The 17,402-nt window shown below is 46.6% G+C and overlaps 1 protein-coding gene across 3 annotated transcripts in view; it reads left to right on the top strand.

Moving 5' to 3' along the window:
- SWT1 (SWT1 RNA endoribonuclease homolog) overlaps positions 1-17,402 on the top strand; it is a 2,657,341-nt gene that overhangs the window by 764,894 nt on the left and 1,875,045 nt on the right. For all 3 annotated transcript variants that reach the window (XM_069641360.1, XM_069641359.1, XM_069641361.1), the window contains exon 9: positions 13,993-14,086. In XM_069641360.1, coding sequence (XP_069497461.1) covers positions 13,993-14,086 — 94 coding nt within the window. The remainder of the gene's footprint in view (positions 1-13,992; positions 14,087-17,402) is intronic.

A 17,402-nucleotide genomic window follows, 5' to 3' on the forward strand; every position in this document is an offset into this window, starting at 1 on the left:
AATGGCTCTTTCATTCTGATTGCGCCCTCGCCGGGTACTAATAGTAGTTACTACCACTAGGAAAAGGGCAGGTGTACCCCTGTCTACAGGTGAAGCACCGCCTGATGAGTGGTATGCTCTCGGGAAGAGGGTCACGACTACTGCTGCATTCTCCACCCGAATAGCCAATAACACCAATCTATTGGCTAGCTATCCAGATGTCCAGTGGAACCTGCTGCAAGAAGGCCTTCAGGAGGTACCTGAACCAATGCAGGTTAAGTTGCTAGCAATTGTTTCAGAAGGCAAGCAAGTGAAGCATAATGTTCTTAAGAACACTTTAGATGCCGCTGAGACAGCAGGTCGAACCCTGGACCAGGGTACCTTGCGGAAGAGACATGCCTGGTTATAGAACTCTGGTTTTAAACCTGAAACCCAGGCATCCCTAATAAACAAACCAGTTGAAGAAACCAACTTGTTCGGCAAGGCTGTGGACGAAGCACTTAAGACAGCCAAGAAAGAACATGACTCAAGTCCTTAAAACAGATTACCCAGAAGCCTTCACAACAGAGAGGGGGCGGCTCTCGTTGGTCCTTTTGTGTGCAATCGCGCTCACCTCAGAACCAGTATGGTTTGGGAAACAACTATTCTGGTCAAGGATCTAACACCACCACCAACTATCCACCTAGTGGACAGTGGCGTGGAGAGGGTAGAGGCCGGAGCTCCACTCCCAGAGACTCTCCGGCAACAGGTCAGAAATGACTCTCAGATCTGAATCCCCTTCCATGTCACCTGGTTGGGGGGCGTTTAACATCTTTCCTTCATGCATGGGAGGGGATAACGACAGACCAGTGGGTACTCAAAACTATCGCCCACGAGTACTGCATAGAATTTTGCTAACCACCTCAATTCAGACCGACCAAAGTCAAGACGCCCGACGCCAGAACACTTGCGCATCCTGCTGCAAAAGGTCGAGATCCTGCAGGAAAAGGGTGCCATAGAAGTCGTCCCTCTTCTACAGGTAAAAGAGGGTATTTATTCAGTGTACTTCCCTTGTACCCAAAAAGGATCTTACCATGCGCCGTGTGCTAGACTTGCGCCCAGGGAACAAATTTGTCAAGCCTCCAAAATTTCGTATGCTAACTTTGAAACGGGGGCATTACATGGCGACATTGCATACTTTCATATTTCAATGTTGCCGGTGCACAGAAAATACCTGCGATTCATGATAGAAGAGAAGCACTATCAGTTCAAAGTACTCGCCTTCAGCATTGCCTCGGCGCCAAGGGTGTTTACGAAGGTACTGGCAATGGCAGCAGCGTACCTGCGCAGAGAATCCGTCCCGGTTTACCCTTACCTCGACGACTGGCTCATAACAGGGGAGACCTACAGAACATGCCTGTTGAACACGCAAAAGAAGATAGACCTCTTATTCAGCCTGGGATTCTCCATCAATGAGAATAAATCCAGCTTAGAGCCCAGTCAAGTCAAACAGCTTCTGGGGGCTCTAATTCAGACACAAGTCGGCCTCGTATGTAGCCGATCGAGAGGTGACGGTATGCAAGGCCATGCGACTGTTGGGAATGATGGCGTCCTGCATTTACTTAGTTCCTCACGCACGTCTGCGCATGCATCCCATGCAAGAGTGGCTCAACAGCCAGTGGTGTCAGGCCAGCGGACAATGGGAAGATCTGGTAGTTGTCTCACCAGCCCTCGTCTCTTTCTGCAGTGGTGGTCGAGGGAAACCTCTTGAAGGGGAAAACCTTCACCACCCCCGCAGTACAGGCCACTCTCATGAGACTCATCTCTCACGGGGTCGGGGGCTCACCTGCTTCAGCAGCCGGCGCACAGCGTGTGGTCCACAGAAATAGCATCCAACCACATAAATCTGTTGGAGCTATTAGCTATATTCAAAGCACTGAACGCCTTTCAGACACAGTTACAGGGGAAGACAGTCCTGATCTGACAGACAGCACCACGGCCAAGGGGGCGCACACACTCTCCAGGGCTATCCAAGCAGTCCCAGAACATTTGGAAATGGGCTCTCAAACACGTTCCAGGGGAACTCCATCTTCTGGCGGACCTGCTCAGCAGAGACTACCCACTGCTCGTAGAGTACCATTGGCGACTACACGAAGATATGGTCTCCAATGTTTTCGCACTATGGGGCCTCCCAGAGATCGACTTGTTCGCAACTCTGGAGAATGCTCAATGCCAAGATTACACCTCCTGGTACCCCCACAACCGATCCAAGGGTAACGGTCTCTGGATAACATGGTCAGGGAAATTTGTTTACGCTCCCCCCCCCAGCCCCCCAAGATGCATCAGGAACCAGTCACCATGATATTAGTCGCCCCTATGTGGGCCCGCCAACCCTGGTTCTCTCATCTGATGGAGATGTCCCTATTTCCTCCAATGAAACTGCCTTGTCCGTACGACATGTTATCTCAGGACAAGGGAGAAACACTTCACCCATGCCCGCAAAACCTGAATTTAGCGGCCTGGCTCCTGAGGTCATAGAGTTCGGGCACCTACAACTCCCTCAGAGATGCATGGACATACTTAGGGAGGTGAGGAAACCGAACACCTGATATTGCTACTCCAGTAAATTGAAACGCTTTATCTGGTGCAACTCCAAGGGCATCAATCCCATTGACTGCTCTCCTACACACATTGTGTTGTACCTGACTCACTGGACTCGGGCCTGGTTTTTAATTCCCTGAAAGTTCATCTAGCTGCCCTCTCAGCCTACTGTCATGATCCTTGCCCCTGGCCCTCACTGGCAAGTCAGCCTTCCAGTTAGGGCCTGTCAAAGGCCTTAAAACCTCATCCAAGACTCTCTTGGAGTCAGTCCTGGCCCAGGCTCATAACCATCATGAAGACCAACATTAGAATGGGACTATTTACTTGGCACTATTTAACTTGGGGGTGGGCGGGGGGTGGTTCAGCCAACATGGAGGCACACACATAGCTCTGCTATGCGGTCTAGTCTTTTGGGTGTGGCAGGCCTGGGACTACTTTACCTGGACTACTTTACCTGAGACTATTTAAACCACACCCAAACAGTAGAACATGCTTTGCGTTATTCTGCTGTGGGAAGCGTAACGCTCACTGTGTCCAGTTCTTTGATGCCAGCTTAGCTCAAACCAAGGACCAGCAGAGAGAGAACGAACATTACGAAACTTACCTGGAACAGTATCCTGTCTTCAATCCGTCGCTGACTTCAGTTCCACTCACCTGAAGGTACGACCTCCATCATCTGGCACTACATGCATCCTGGAATACCATAACCTGGAAAGAGGAAAAAGAAAGACAGCATTAGTAAGCGTTTACTCACGTTTCCTCCCGAATGAAGAAAGCCACACAATTCTTACCTGGGTAGTCATCTCCTGGTCAGTATCATTGCTGGAACATTACGACGCTCGGCGAGGAACATCTCAACCTGCAAGGAGAGAAAAGACAGGTTGGCAATATAAAAGCTGAAACAGCGCTGCGCATCGCGCATTACTCACCAGACAGCATTGCGCACACTGTGCTTTCGCCTAGCGGCCCATGCTCATCTTCAAACTGCATGACAACACCAAAAAACCTTTCCATACCTAAAATGAAAGAAGCAAGACATTATTATTCGAACTAAGAGGAACATAAGAACTGCATCTAAAGACTGTAAAGCAGCAAACCTACGGATTTGCAGCAGGCCTGGATTCCCACAGGGGGGCTTGCACCAGTGAAGCAACTTGGTCGCTGCTCGCCCCCACATCTACGTGCCCCTGCCACGAGGAGCAGGACGGAGAATCCACCTTTTACAATATTAAGGTGAGGAGAAGGCCCAAGGGGGAGGAAGGAGTTGAGGCCAAGGGAGGTAGAAAACATAAAGACAATCTGGTATTGAATCCAGCTCTCCTAAATTGCAGACCCATCTTTAACCAGAGTCATTACCAAGGGACCGGGAGAGGGTTCGAGAGTACAAATCATCCAACCAGGGCTGGGTGGCGTCCCCGTGGATACCAGGTAAGCGTAACACCTACACCAAATCACAACAGAAGGTGTCATGGTGGAAAGTACCAGTGATTAAGGCTTTCATGAAAGGGGTTAAAAGAATTCATCACCCCATTTCTAACCGGGCTCCCGGATGGGACCTAAATGTGGTATTGACTAAACTTATGGGGTCTCCCTTTTGAGCCTATGCATAAAGCAAGTCTCAAGGATCTTACATATAAAACAGCCTTCCTAGTGGCCATCACTTTTATAAGAAGAGTTAGTGAAATACAGGCCCTTTCTGTCCTAGACCCTTTCTTTACAGTCCATAGAGATAAGGTGGTTCTGTACACTCACGCTCGATTTGCGCCTACATTTATTTTCACGTTCCATATGAACCAATCAATAAAGCTGGAAAGAACTAGACCACGGAGAAAGACTAATCAGTTTTTCGTTTCAGTGGCAGCTGGTAGAGAAGGGGATCCTGTCTCTAAATCAGCCATCTCAAGGTGGATTGTCAATTGCATCACACTCTGTTACACTCTTGCTAAGAGTTAACTGCCCTTCAAGCCTAGAGCACATTCTACTCGAGGCACCTGGGCTTCCATAGCATTTATTTCAAATGTTCCCCTACAGTCCAATTGCAAAGCGGCAACCTGGAGTTCTGTACAAACCTTTACTAAACACTATTGCCTAGACACTCATTCTAGGTCTGAGTCTCAAGTGGGACAAGCAGTACTAAGACATATTTTCACTACTGTTCCTGCTCACAACCCAACTCTAACTCCAGGTACTGCTGGCTAGTCTATGCACAGCATGTGATTCTAAGCAGATTAACAAGCATCCAAAGACATGCATTACTCACCGCAATAGCATTTGTGATAAGTGTATCTCCTTAGGTTCACATGCGCCCACCCTTCCTCCCTGCTCAGGTGGAAGGAACATAGACGTCTTGCTACTTTCTCTGTTTTATGTACTCGCGATAGTCTTTAGGCTCCCTCATTGGAGATAAAATACAGTCGGAGGGACCTCGACGCGTGAGGGATCTTGGATACACTACACGTCACTTTAGGGATGGTGTTACAGGCACGCCCATGTCGACGTCACCTTTCGATCCTCGAAAGAGGAGATGCAATACTCTGCAGTTACCACTGGATGTCGACTATATGCACAGCATGTGAATCTAAGCAGATACAATCAGAAATGCCATTATGGTGAGTAATGCATGTCATGTCAATGCAAAGCAATTCATTAGTACATGATGCCAGTGAGGTGATTAGGGAGGAAGATAGGAAAACGAAGGAAGCACAAATGTATACAAACAAATGTGAGTTTGGCTGTTTGTTTGTTATGCATTCAAGCCGTTGAATACAATCACAGGGTCTGTTGCTAAATGGCACATTAGATATGCTTATTTGCTGCATCAGCGTGATGTAGGCATTTCTGAAGTCTTGGTAGCAACGGTAAACCAAAAATGAAATTGGAACAAAGGATGGATCACAACTATAGTGATTCCATTCTAGAATCTGTATCATCTCTATTGCTGAAACTACTAAATAACACATCTGATTACCCTTATTAGGAGAACACTTATTTTGAACCTTCCTGTGCTCGACAAGGCCTGAAGCCACATCTAACTGGACACCATGTGCCCCACATACCATGTCCATATCGTGCTGAAAGTCTGAGGCTTTTTACGTCTTCTGCTTGGGATGGGGGATCCAAAGAACTGGGGGGGTTGCCTCCCCGGATCACTCTTAACCAACGGATACAACATTGAGCAGGATGCAGCTGCAATACTCATTTTTTGCTCGACTGTGACAAATGATTTTCTTACTGATTGCACTGCACTGTTGAAATCCTGGTAAATTGCTTTCGACCAATCCTTTTGGAGCCTTCATGTGCCTTTCTCTCCTGCCAGGAATAGTTTAGCGATTATTGCACATGATGGTAAATTCGGCACCGGCCTGGGAGACCATGCTCGATGTGCCCTCAACTGTGAAGAGAAGGCATTCTCGACAATGATTTCTTTCAGCATGTGGTTTAAAACCGTTCCACGTTCCCCCATTGCTGTAGACTCTGCAGTTCCAAGGATGTGCACATTGTTTTTTCTCTATCGTACTTTCAATTCCTTATTTTTGGCTGTCCTTATTTTGAGCATGGACTCCTATGTCTGTTATTTCTTTAGTCATGGAAGCACTGGGATCTTCTAACGTGGAAATACGATGTTCAGCCTCATCGAGGCGCTTGTGTTAGGCAGAATCCTGCGCAGTTCCCTTAGGGAGCACTACACAAGATTAGGACTACAGGTGAGAGCAATAAATCCCCTTTGGTATCAGTCTGTACCACAAAGATTTAGTTGGTAGCTGTGGCGAGCAGTCGGACATATCTCAAGAGGGAGATGAGCGGTATTCAGGGTTTACACAATAGGCCTACAAGACTATGGTACAAGGAAACACTGACCAAAGCTTTGTATTAAAAAGTAGTTATATATTGTATACACTTCTAATAAAACACATGTATCAGTCATTAAGCAAGTTAAATTAAGTCCAAGAAAAATATACACACTCCCAAGTTCAATTGTAGACCAAGTGAACCAGAGTGAAAACTGAGCAAAACGGCACAGTGACAACTACACACAAGGGATCCTCTAACAATTCCTTACAAGGGAGGGAAAGCACAAGTTATATAGAAATAGGTTTTTACACACCCTAGCAACACTTCCCATCAGTTTGTGAACCACTTTAAGCAAGGCAGCGCATCAGTATAAGCAATACTTAAATGAAAACTGAGCAAAATGGCATTTCACAAGGTTTAAAAATGGGAAGGAAAGGGTAGTTAAAAAGAATTAGGTGCACCAACACAGTTCTCAGTGAGAATCAATCTAAAGAAGGCAGGTCTAACAAATGTAGCCAGAGTCAGTAGGCCTGTGCCAGAGTCAGTGGTATAGGGCAAGGGCCCAGGAGCAAAATGTTCTTGTAGCTGCAGTCAAGTCTTTGGTTAACGAATTTAAAAAGGTGGATGCAGAAGTTGAAAAAACAATGTTCAGATAGAGGGGCGGCCAACCCAACAGGTAGGTAAAGGATTTAAAACACCTTTAGTGCTATCGCGAAGAAAGGGCGGCCTGGCGGAACAATGTACTTTTAACGGAAGAAGTGGCTCCTTCGGTGGCGGTTGTTCCTGGTAGTTCCTGCAGTTCGGGTGATCCAGCAGAGGAAGAGAGGCTCTCGTCGTGGAGGAAGGTTCGAGTTACTGCACTACCCAGGGATGAAACCAGCCGCGGTGCTGCCCGACGAATAAAAGGTATGCTCCTTTAAATCGCGGTTCGGGTGGACTGGTGCCTGGCTATCCGGCCTCCGAGTACTGGGTACAGGAGATTCGACCAAGGCAGGTCCGGGAAGGCGATTGGCAAACTGGTTGGCCCCACCAGCTCAAGGGAAGAAGGCTCTTGTAGATGAAGATCTTCTCTTGTCGTGTGGAGAAAAGTGGTGAGACGCTGCAGCAGGCCTTCACCGGTGGTTCAGTCGTTGCGGATGTCTTTGGCTTCTCTCCTCTTCGGCTTCTTAGTTCCAGTGGCGACGTCTTGCTCTTCCAGTCCTCAGGACCCTGCTTTTATGCAAAAAGAGCCCCATTCATACAGCCTAGCTGTCACTCGCACAGTGGAGTGGTCATCTTGGCGGGAGACCCTCCAGCCTATCAGGATAGAGTGCGACATGCATTTCGAAGGCAACCCTGTCCAGGGGTCCTACTCCCCCTCCCACACAATGGACCCACCCCAGACTCTGTGGTGCCGAAAGGAGAGGTTCTCGGCAGAAGCCCGCCAAAAGGACGAACAAAGGATCCCCAACCTGGGTTAGGAGTTTAGAGAAAGACACGAGAAAGAAGTTATATTAAAGTTCTGGCAAATAAAACCTACCAGAGTAAAGTTAATATTAAAATGCACCGGCGGTATGTTAGAGGCTGTCAGAAAAAGTGGTAGCCTCGAACAATGGGAAAATCCCATAGGGAAATATTCTCGGTCGAATATTTGTTAGTAACCACTGCCACCAGCCAGAAACTTTTGAGAGGGACTGTACGGTACCCTTTCGAAAATGAACATAGGGGAAAAACGATTAACCCCTTCCAGTACCTCTATAGTAAGATGGGTTGTACTGGTTTAGTTCATAGGATTTGACTAGTAAAGTCAATGGGGACTTTACATGCCCTAGGAGATAGTAGTCCGTCCCAGGGTATGGAGTCTATGTTTGGGGGTCGCTACGACACCCCTGTGTCACTGCACTGAGGGTGCTGTGTACCACATGTGAATAAAGATGGTTCCTATGGGGTTGAGAAAGATTCCATAGGCATTAAACACAAAAATAGCCTAGAACACACATAGCAAAAATGCCTAAGAGTGGGGAAAAAGAGTCTCACTCTTAGCAGGTAAAAAGAAACAAACGCTTCAAATCCAGCAAAGCTGCTGGGGGACTCTATAGGTAAGGGAAATTTAGCCATATAATGAGAATTCTCCCTAACAGCTTGCCATTTTCATTGAGCTTCTCCTGCATTAAATCCACTTTGCTTGTCAGAGAATCGCCTCTGGTTCCCAGCTTGTCAATACCAGTCTTTAATAATGAGCAAACCTTATTTTCACCTCAGATTCTGGAGTTTTTTCGGACTCCAAAAAGTAGCCCTCTCCTCCATCACAAGTAGATTCTTCTGTTATTTTCTTGGCACCACCCGTGCCGAAGGGGGAGCCTCTATTGACCTTGTTGATCTTTCCCATTGCAAGATATTAAATTCAATGTTGCTCATACACAACCCACTGTCCTTCGTGACTAGTCGATGTCCTTTTGGGTCAATCTGCACAATGCCCTAGCTGTATAGTAGGTGGGATTACCTTATGTCCCCATGGGCGCCATCTGTGAACCACCCTGCAAGATTTGTAAGGACTCATGCAATCACTGGCCCACCGAATACAATGCTAGGACCTGCAGTTCAAGCCCATCAAACCCCTGAGCAAGGTCCAAAACATGGGTATAATGAGGAGGATGAAGGATTTGCCAGTACTCTGCCAAAGCTTAGACATCTTGCGCACAGATCGCTAGCGCCCTCCAAGTGTTCATGTTCCATTATAATGCTGGTTCTGGCATCTGAGATACATTTGCAGAAGGTCAGGTTGTATCGGGGATTTGTATGCAACTGCCTTAAAGTCCACCATTAGCTATGTTTCTTTAAGGAAAAGCATGTCCATTCCAGCTTCACGATGAAGCTCCTGTATCTCTATTCTGTGCTTTTAGAGTTGTAGGGAAAGATTTTCTTTTTTCATCTTTTCGATCATAGACTTCTATGGGAACATTTTCTTTTTTTATTAACTCTACTGATTTTTGGATGTCAGTAAAGCTTCTGCTTTACTTCTGTTGCCTGTTTTGCTCATTATCATGGGGAAACCCACTAGTGCCTATGGCTATCCATACTGAGAGATTTTGCCTCTTTTGGAATTGCACAAATCACCTTACAGAGAATTACAAGTTAGGATAATTTTTATCCTTTTTCACAATACTTTATATTATTATTGTAATACTTTTCTTGTCCACTTTTGCATTGCCCATGAATGGCTACAAAGTGACTAGCACGCTAAAATGGCCATGCCATGAGATTGTCACTTGGTCTTTGGCTCTCCTGTCCTTTCACCCTCTTCCTGCTTTCTCAGGTCAGGAAATGACATAGATGGTAACCCTTTCCCAGTGAAATCTTCTGCTTTGTGGGCAAGTGGGCTTTGTGTGTGTGAGCCAGAGGAGGCGGCTGGGACTGTCCGGTCTCAGTCCACATCCTCTGGTGCCCGAAAGTCTGTTGCCAGATGGATGTGATGACCAGTGGTTGTACTGGGTCGGACAACCCTGGGCTGTTGATTGTTGCAGATCCTTACCATTGGTGGGCTTAGGCTAGTGCCCAGCCTGCATCTTGGATAAAAAGAGGGATCCTGCAGCTATTCAACAGATCGTCATTGGAACCAAGACTTCTATGAAGAAGAGTAGCCCGATGACTACCTGCGGAAGATCCCTGCATCTGATGAGCATCGACTCTATTGATTGGCGCGGTGGATCCCTGGTCCTCTGCCTGATCTCAGAAGACCCTTGTTGGTGCTTCGACTCTTGTACCTGCTTGTGGATCCAAGCCTTGGAAGCCTTCTACAGTGTCCCTGGAATGACCAACTCCCTTTGATGTGCCACGCTATAGCTGTTGCCGTTCTGCACAGAGCCTTGGGATTCACAGGATCTTCAGCTTGTGTCATAAGTTCCCGGTCCTTGAAATTTCAGCCTTCTCACAACAAGGGAAGCTGAGCTAGTGCTGCTTCTGTGTTCACCGCTGGAGGATTACCTGTTGCCGCCTGACCGTGCTGACCTCCGCTGGAACCACTCTTCTGCAATCCTGTGAGGTGTCCTGAAGGGTCTGCACTGCAACCTGCCCAACATTCAAAGTGACCTCTGCACCTGCAACGCTTAGGCTCCTCTCACCCTAACCACGGACAGAACATTGGAGTCCCAGCGAATTCTGGAAGACCTGCAGGCTCACCTGAAACAATCAGTCAAGGGGGCGGAGGGAATTTTAGTTAACATACGTGTTTCTGTCCCTGCCCCCACACCTCCCCTGTACCCCATAGGGTAGCATTGGATGTAGAGCCCTTGTTCCCAAACTCCCTCTGGCCTGGCCTTTGGTCGTTAAGCCTGTGTCAAGGAACCTGTCCCAAGACTTCTATTTGTAACGGGATAGAGTGGGGTACTTACCTTATTTGAAGTAACTTTTTAACTAACTTTAATGAACTTTTTAATCCCCACACAGCCCACTGCATCACTTATGAAATACCTTCACGGTAGAAATCATAGTGGAACCTGAGGATTTTTGGGCACAAGGCCTCATATATCTTGGGTTTGGACTACATAAAACGGAGCGAACTGTGTTCTTATTATTCCATCTAGTATAATAGTTTTTCTTGCATTTAATTACTTGCCCCTTGAATACTAGCATGTGTTATTATCTCTAAAGGTGAATGCATATATATGTGAGATATGGTTTTTGAGTACAATACTTACCTGTAAGTGATTTGTATGCTTATGTGTTTAGAAAGGTCTAATGAAAGCATGTATTTTCATATACTTACTAACTTGAATTATTGGTGGTGTTCTGTGTGGACTCAATGTAGCCCTAGACCACTCACACCTTCCTGAGACTGAGCCTTGACTGATTTTCCACTCTACCTTGATTGGGTTTTTGCTAACCTCTGTGTCTTCCCGGTTTACCAGAAAAAGGTGGCCTCCTAAAATCTCCCCCACCTCACCCTCAGGGATTGATTTTAGAAATCCATCTTAACAGTGACCTGGTGTGGACCAGATTGCAGTGAATCTTTTTGTTTTCCGGGGTTTGTTTGTCCTTTGGGGTTGCGTTGGTATCGCTATTGCACATTGGTTCCTCCTATGTTTTGATCCAGTAACTGACTTTTGTTTGAGGGTTGAGTTGTGGACCCTTGTTAGTTCTAGCTCTTCATTGCGGAGGTTGAGTAGATTAGCGTGTCCGGTCAATGTTGTGTTTGCATGTGTTTGTGGATTTTTGGCATTGAGTGGTCTGCTCTCTTGCCAGTCTGGTGATAAACTGTTTCCTCAGATAGGTTGGTTCTTTTCTTGTTATTTGATCCTCATTTAGACCCTCATTGTGGTTGTTTTGCGTCTCCTAGCCTAGGATGTAATTCTTTGTACGGCTAGGTTTATAGGTGGATATAGGTATCACAAGACAGAGCGACTTTGGTCAAGATCTGGCAGAAGGGGCTCCCTTTGGTGTAGTTTTGCGCAGGTTCTATTGAGGTTCCAAGAAGTAGTTGGTTGCACTGTTTGACTTTCTTCACTGGGCCTGCACCATTATGGATAATACTTGTGTAGTGGTCTTATCTTGAGCGAGGAATTTCTGCGTTTCGTGCTGTTGCATTGCGGGTAGATCTGGTGCAAGCGGGCCTCCTATATCTTGTTGGGCTTTGGGTGCCTGTACTTTTTCTTTTCGGTTATCCGGATATTATGGTGTCAAATAATGTAGATGTGAACATTTCCCAGTGGAAATTATCAAAGTAGCAAGATTATCGAAGTGGGAAGATATTACAGCTGCTAGACATCAAAGTAGGGGAGGTACCGGAGGCAAAATATCCCAGTGGCAATTATCAAAGTCCCAAGATATCTCTGTGGTAGGTTGTGTGACGAAGCGCAAGGTGTCACTTCTTAAAAGGGGGTGGGGCACTTTTCATGAGGTTAGGGACGTACGACAGAGGAGGAGCAGAGGACTAAATATCACCTTTAAGAACCACAAGAAACGGTCTAGTAGTTCCCGAAATCTGATTGCACAGTTTATGCACATGATCAGAATAAAAAGAAGAGGGGAAACCAGGAAGTAGAACACAGTGCTGAGTGCAGGACAGGTGAAGGGTGGCAGCGAAGCAGGAGAGAAGGAGCAGCAGAAGGGCTCACTGAAGCTGCAGAGGTGCTCCCAAGCATTCCAAGATGGAAGGACATTCCGGCTACCGGGAAAAGCAGCAGGCCAGGCGGGCAAAGCCAGTGGACTGCATGGTCGAGAGGCGACGCGCTTGCTGCGAGGGACCACATGTTGCAGAGCTGCCGCAGCACACCAGAGAATGAGAGAAGACTGCAGAAGCAAAAGCACAAAGCAGAAAACACTAGGAGCAACCCTAAAGGTACAGGGGTGAGCGGGATGGTTGGTAGGGGCACAAGGCAGCCGTTAAAACCCTGTCCCAGCTAAACGGGTGAAGAAGGGAAACTCAGAGAAGCAAAGTAACCTTCCCGAGCTCCCAAGAAAGAAACCAAGGAAGATGGATCTGGCACCCGTACTTAATGAAGATTCCCATTGTCGGGCATCTTCATTTCCGCAGTACCTAGCAGGTGAGTGAGCCAGGTTTTCCAAAGGTCATCTCTAAGGGTACTGTGATACGGGTCTGGGACCCACAAGCAGAGTCAGAGTGCAACACGAGGAAAGCCAAGTGAAGCAAACCAAAGAAGAGAAACCTAAGAGTTAAGAGTTCTGGGACCTACACTTGAGAAAGACAGCCCCTGGCTGGAGAGTACACCAGGATTATACATTGAGAACTTTATCAAGAGAGTTAAAAGGGGGGAGGTGTATCCCCTTGGCTTGTGATGAAGTGTAAAAGACCAGGGGAAGAGGATTGTCCCCCTTGGAAATTTTGGACATGGTCCAGGGGAAGGGAGTCATCCCCCTGGAGTAATAGAACAGACAATTTGTGGAACTTTCTTTTATTGGCGGAACTTGAGAACCAGGGGAATGGAACCATTCTGCCTTGTGTTGAACTGTGCCATCCAGTCCAAGGGAAGGGGGGTCATTCTCTTGGTACAAGAACCCTGCAGTACTTTTTTAATTTAGTTATATGCCTAAGGGATGGAATTAGGTTTTCTTTTGACACAGGGCAGTGGACTATTCATTTTAGACGACTTCCTGACAGACTTCTTCGTTTTGGTTGAGGCAGGGAAACCCCATCTTCGACTTGGGGCAAGATAACGTTTTCTTTTAATTTTTCTCAATTAATAAAACGTTTATGCCAACAACCATACCACACCTCTGTCAGTCTCTGATCTACACACCCCCTACAGTTGTCAAATAGGAAGATATCAGGGTTTTAAAGTATCCCCAGTGGTCCATTATCCAAATGGCAGGATATCAAAATGGTAGTTGCCCAGTGACTATCCAAGTGCCAAAATATAACTATGGCAAGTTCTGAAAGTGTCAGTGTACCAGTGACCAATTATTGGAATCACCAAGTATTACAGTGATAAGTTATGAACTCAGAAAATATCACAGTTGCACGTTATCAAAAGATAAAAGTATCCCAGCGACATGTTATGAAAGTGTCTAACTGTCCCAAAGGCCAATAATCGGAATGGCTAAGTAGATGTACTGGACCAAATTATAAAGTGTCATAGACTGTATTGTAATTTAATAAGGTGCCATCCTTGCATTTGTTGATAATATAGTGTTCTCCATTTACAGATGGCTTGACAGCTGAAAACAATGATGACCGGGTTTTGCATTGCTGCATACAATTTCAAAAATTATACCCCAATGCGAAAATCCTGCTCTGCACGTAAGTTAGATACCATACGAAGACTGCACAATCTGGAACATACGCATTGTAGATCACTTAAGATTGCTTGTTGATGCTTAACACATTGTAAGTTTTTAAGTGTTCCAGGATTTCTCATCATTGGATTTTCCATAGTCCATAGATTAAAATGCTAGTTTAGAAACTTCCTTATGATCACTTTCCTTAGTAGTGGAAGAATCACCTAGCTTCTCTACATAACAAGAGAATGAACCAGGATTGTTGGAAATTCTACACATTTACTGTGTTTTGTGTGTGTATATTTTGTAATGTTTTGACCTCTATTTTGTTTTTATTCCTAATGCTTTTTTCTTTTTAATATTTTATTGACATTTCCAATATTTGTCTTTTTTTTTTTTTTCTTCAACCAAGTCTTTATTGGCAAAAGGTCACAACATAAGCTCATCAACAATACAAAGTACTGTAAAGACTACCAATCAATAAAACAGTTGCATAACACTAGTTTATGTATTCACCCAACATCTGTATAATATTCTTTTAAAATAGTTGTTCCTATCTTTAACTATGTCTCCTTTAACTAATCTGATTCATATTTCCCACATTATATTAAGTGATTTCTTCTTCATCTCACAATAGATCTGTATTCATTGTAGGGTCGCTCCAGGATTAAATTAAGCAGCATTGGTGTGCACACATGTGATATTCAAAACGTTGCTAGGGTCTTCAACTCACAGCAGCTTTTATACTGTCTATTTGAATGGATTGTGTCCTCTCACGTATTCCTCAACTTTTGACATGTATTGTCCAGCTTCGGAAATATTTTCGGCAGAGGGTGCTGTGCGTCGATGGCGTTGACGTCCCTCAAATGACTCAGTCAAGGGTGATGTCATCCAAGGCATATATAGCACGTTCAGCGCCCGTTGGCTTCAGATCAGTTTTTCCACTACAGCATTAGCTTCAAGAAATACAGCGCGCTTCTTCACTGTTGTGACAACTTAGCTGTTTCGCGATAAAGATGGCTTCGACACTGACAACCCTGAAGTCTGGTTTCAAAATGTGTGGTGATTGGGGGTCGAAAATGTCTGACCGATCCACACCGAATCTGTTTGTGGTGTCTCGGCGCGGACCATGACACCTCAGACTCCTCCAAGTGCCCGTCTATGACTGCAAAGGCCTTGAAGGAACGTAAGGGGAAGTTGAAGGTAGGCCGAATCCCGAAATCTCATACCTGGACAGTGAAACCTTTGACTGGAAGAAGGCCAATCAGTCGAGATCGAGGAGTGGCTCACACCACTCTTCGTCCTCGAAGAAATCGAAGAGAAGGCACTGCATGTCGACTTCATTGTCGGACGCTTCCCCCGAGATAGTTGCTTGTCCAACCGAAAAGTCCATTTCGGCCGAGCGGGAGGCCTTCCGAGCAGAAATGCTCAAAAAATTAGAAAAACAAAAGCCTTCAAGTCACGCTTCTACTGTGCCTTCGAAAGAAGCCGGAAGGAAAGGGCTCGACCTAAATCCTCTGTGCCATCGAGCCCGGGACGAAAGCCCGATCTGCATTGAGAGCCCTCGAACTGATGAAGTCTCATTGAAGGATCAGTAGAGCCGCAAACATAAGTCAAGGTCGTCGATGCCATCGACACCTTCGGCGTCGCATTCGATGCCAGCCAAACCCTCGACATTGCCACCAAAGGCATCAACGCCAGCTGCGCCATCATTGCCAGCTGCGCCATCGATGCAAGCTCCCCAGTTAAACCAATGGCGCAGATGAAGAAGGTTTCGACAACTACTCCAGCGTTGTATCCATTACTGGCAAAAAATACATTATTCCTGAGAAAACATATGTACCACTACCCAGGAAAGACTATTTTAAGTCTTTCTTTCATCTATGAAGAGGATAAGCAGTCTTATGAAGAGGCCCCATTTGGCCTAGAATATGGTAAGCCTAATATTCTGAGTGTTTTATTTCAGAGGAGTCAAGGATGAAGGACCTATGACAACCTGAAGACTGCAAGTGTGGTGGATACCTGTTATGCTCACCTGCTCTCTGCGGAGGTGTTGTGGCACGGTTGCAGCCCTCCCGGGGATGAGGTCGCCATGTCCGACTTCGCCCTCTGCGCTTATGTGGTGACTTGTGGTAATAGGTGATGCTGCTCGGGACTGCTCCTGCGTGGAGAATAGGGGGCATGAGTATGCCAGCTTGTGCGCCTGATCCCCTTCCAGACCCCTTCTCCCAAACCGTGGTACCCGTGGGATGCGCTGTCCCTGGAAAGCTCACCTGTTGATTAGTTTTGGCGAGCACTCCGTCCTGCTGCTTCTGGCAGGGGTGCTTGTATGATCTGGACCGAGTTCCTTCACTGGTCCCTTGTACGTGGTAGTCCAGTCTACTGCGACTAAGCCACTATACTTCAGGTAAATGTTCCTGTTTGCCTTTCCTTGTCTGTTTTTGTTGTATTGTAAAGTTTGTTGTCTTGTATTCCTGTCCAATCCACTTTTGATGTTTGCTCTTTTGCTTTCTTCCCTTGCAGGCGATGTTGCCGGCCCAGCAGAAGCTGCAGAGCTCGAGGCGACAGCCGGAGGGAATGAGGAACGAAGCTGCAGCAGTACTTTAGCTGGTAAGTTGTTAACTAAGGCGCACGCTGGGTTCGAATGCGACATGGCCCTAGGACGGATGTTCTAACCTTGTCTTTCTTCTTCTTCACAGGGTCCGAGTTCGTGGATGCGCAGTGCGGTGATGTGGCGTCTGGATCAAGATCACTGGATGTCAGGAGATGAGTCTGCAGATGAAGCGATGAAGCACTGGTTTCCTGGAGGTGAGGATGCAGGAGAACGCCTGGTTTCAAAGGTAAGTAAACTGAGCCAAGCAGCGGTGAGCGTCACGTTGCACGCGAGTGCACAGTAACACGAAGCGCCGGCCTTAAGGATGGAGCAGCTTATATAGCTGAGCTTCTGAAGCCACGCCCACCAGGTTCTGCCTGCCACACCCGACGAGTTGGCACATGAAGACCAGGCCTAGGGAGCCACACCTGATGAGTCAGCACATGAGGATGTTCTCTGGAATAAGGGCTTTCAGCTCCTGGAAAGTTCTTGTAAAATAAAAACACTCCTGCACTGAAATACAGTGTTCCTGCTCACATCTCTATATGAGCCTGACACCAAAGGCGCCTGGACTGAGTCCAGCCAGGGCCCCTGTGTTTATAGGTCCCAAAGGGACATAAGTGAGTCAGGTGACCCATTGCCCCATCACTAGATGGTGTGGTTTTTGTGGCCATAACAATAACTCACCTGAATTGGAGTTTGAGAAACCAGAGGTTGGGGAGCATGCCGATGCATCCTACAGGCA

Source organism: Ambystoma mexicanum, chromosome 1q (genome assembly GCF_040938575.1).
Source record: "Ambystoma mexicanum isolate Mex_15411 chromosome 1q, UKY_AmexF1_1, whole genome shotgun sequence".
NCBI classification, from domain to species: domain Eukaryota; kingdom Metazoa; phylum Chordata; class Amphibia; order Caudata; family Ambystomatidae; genus Ambystoma; species Ambystoma mexicanum.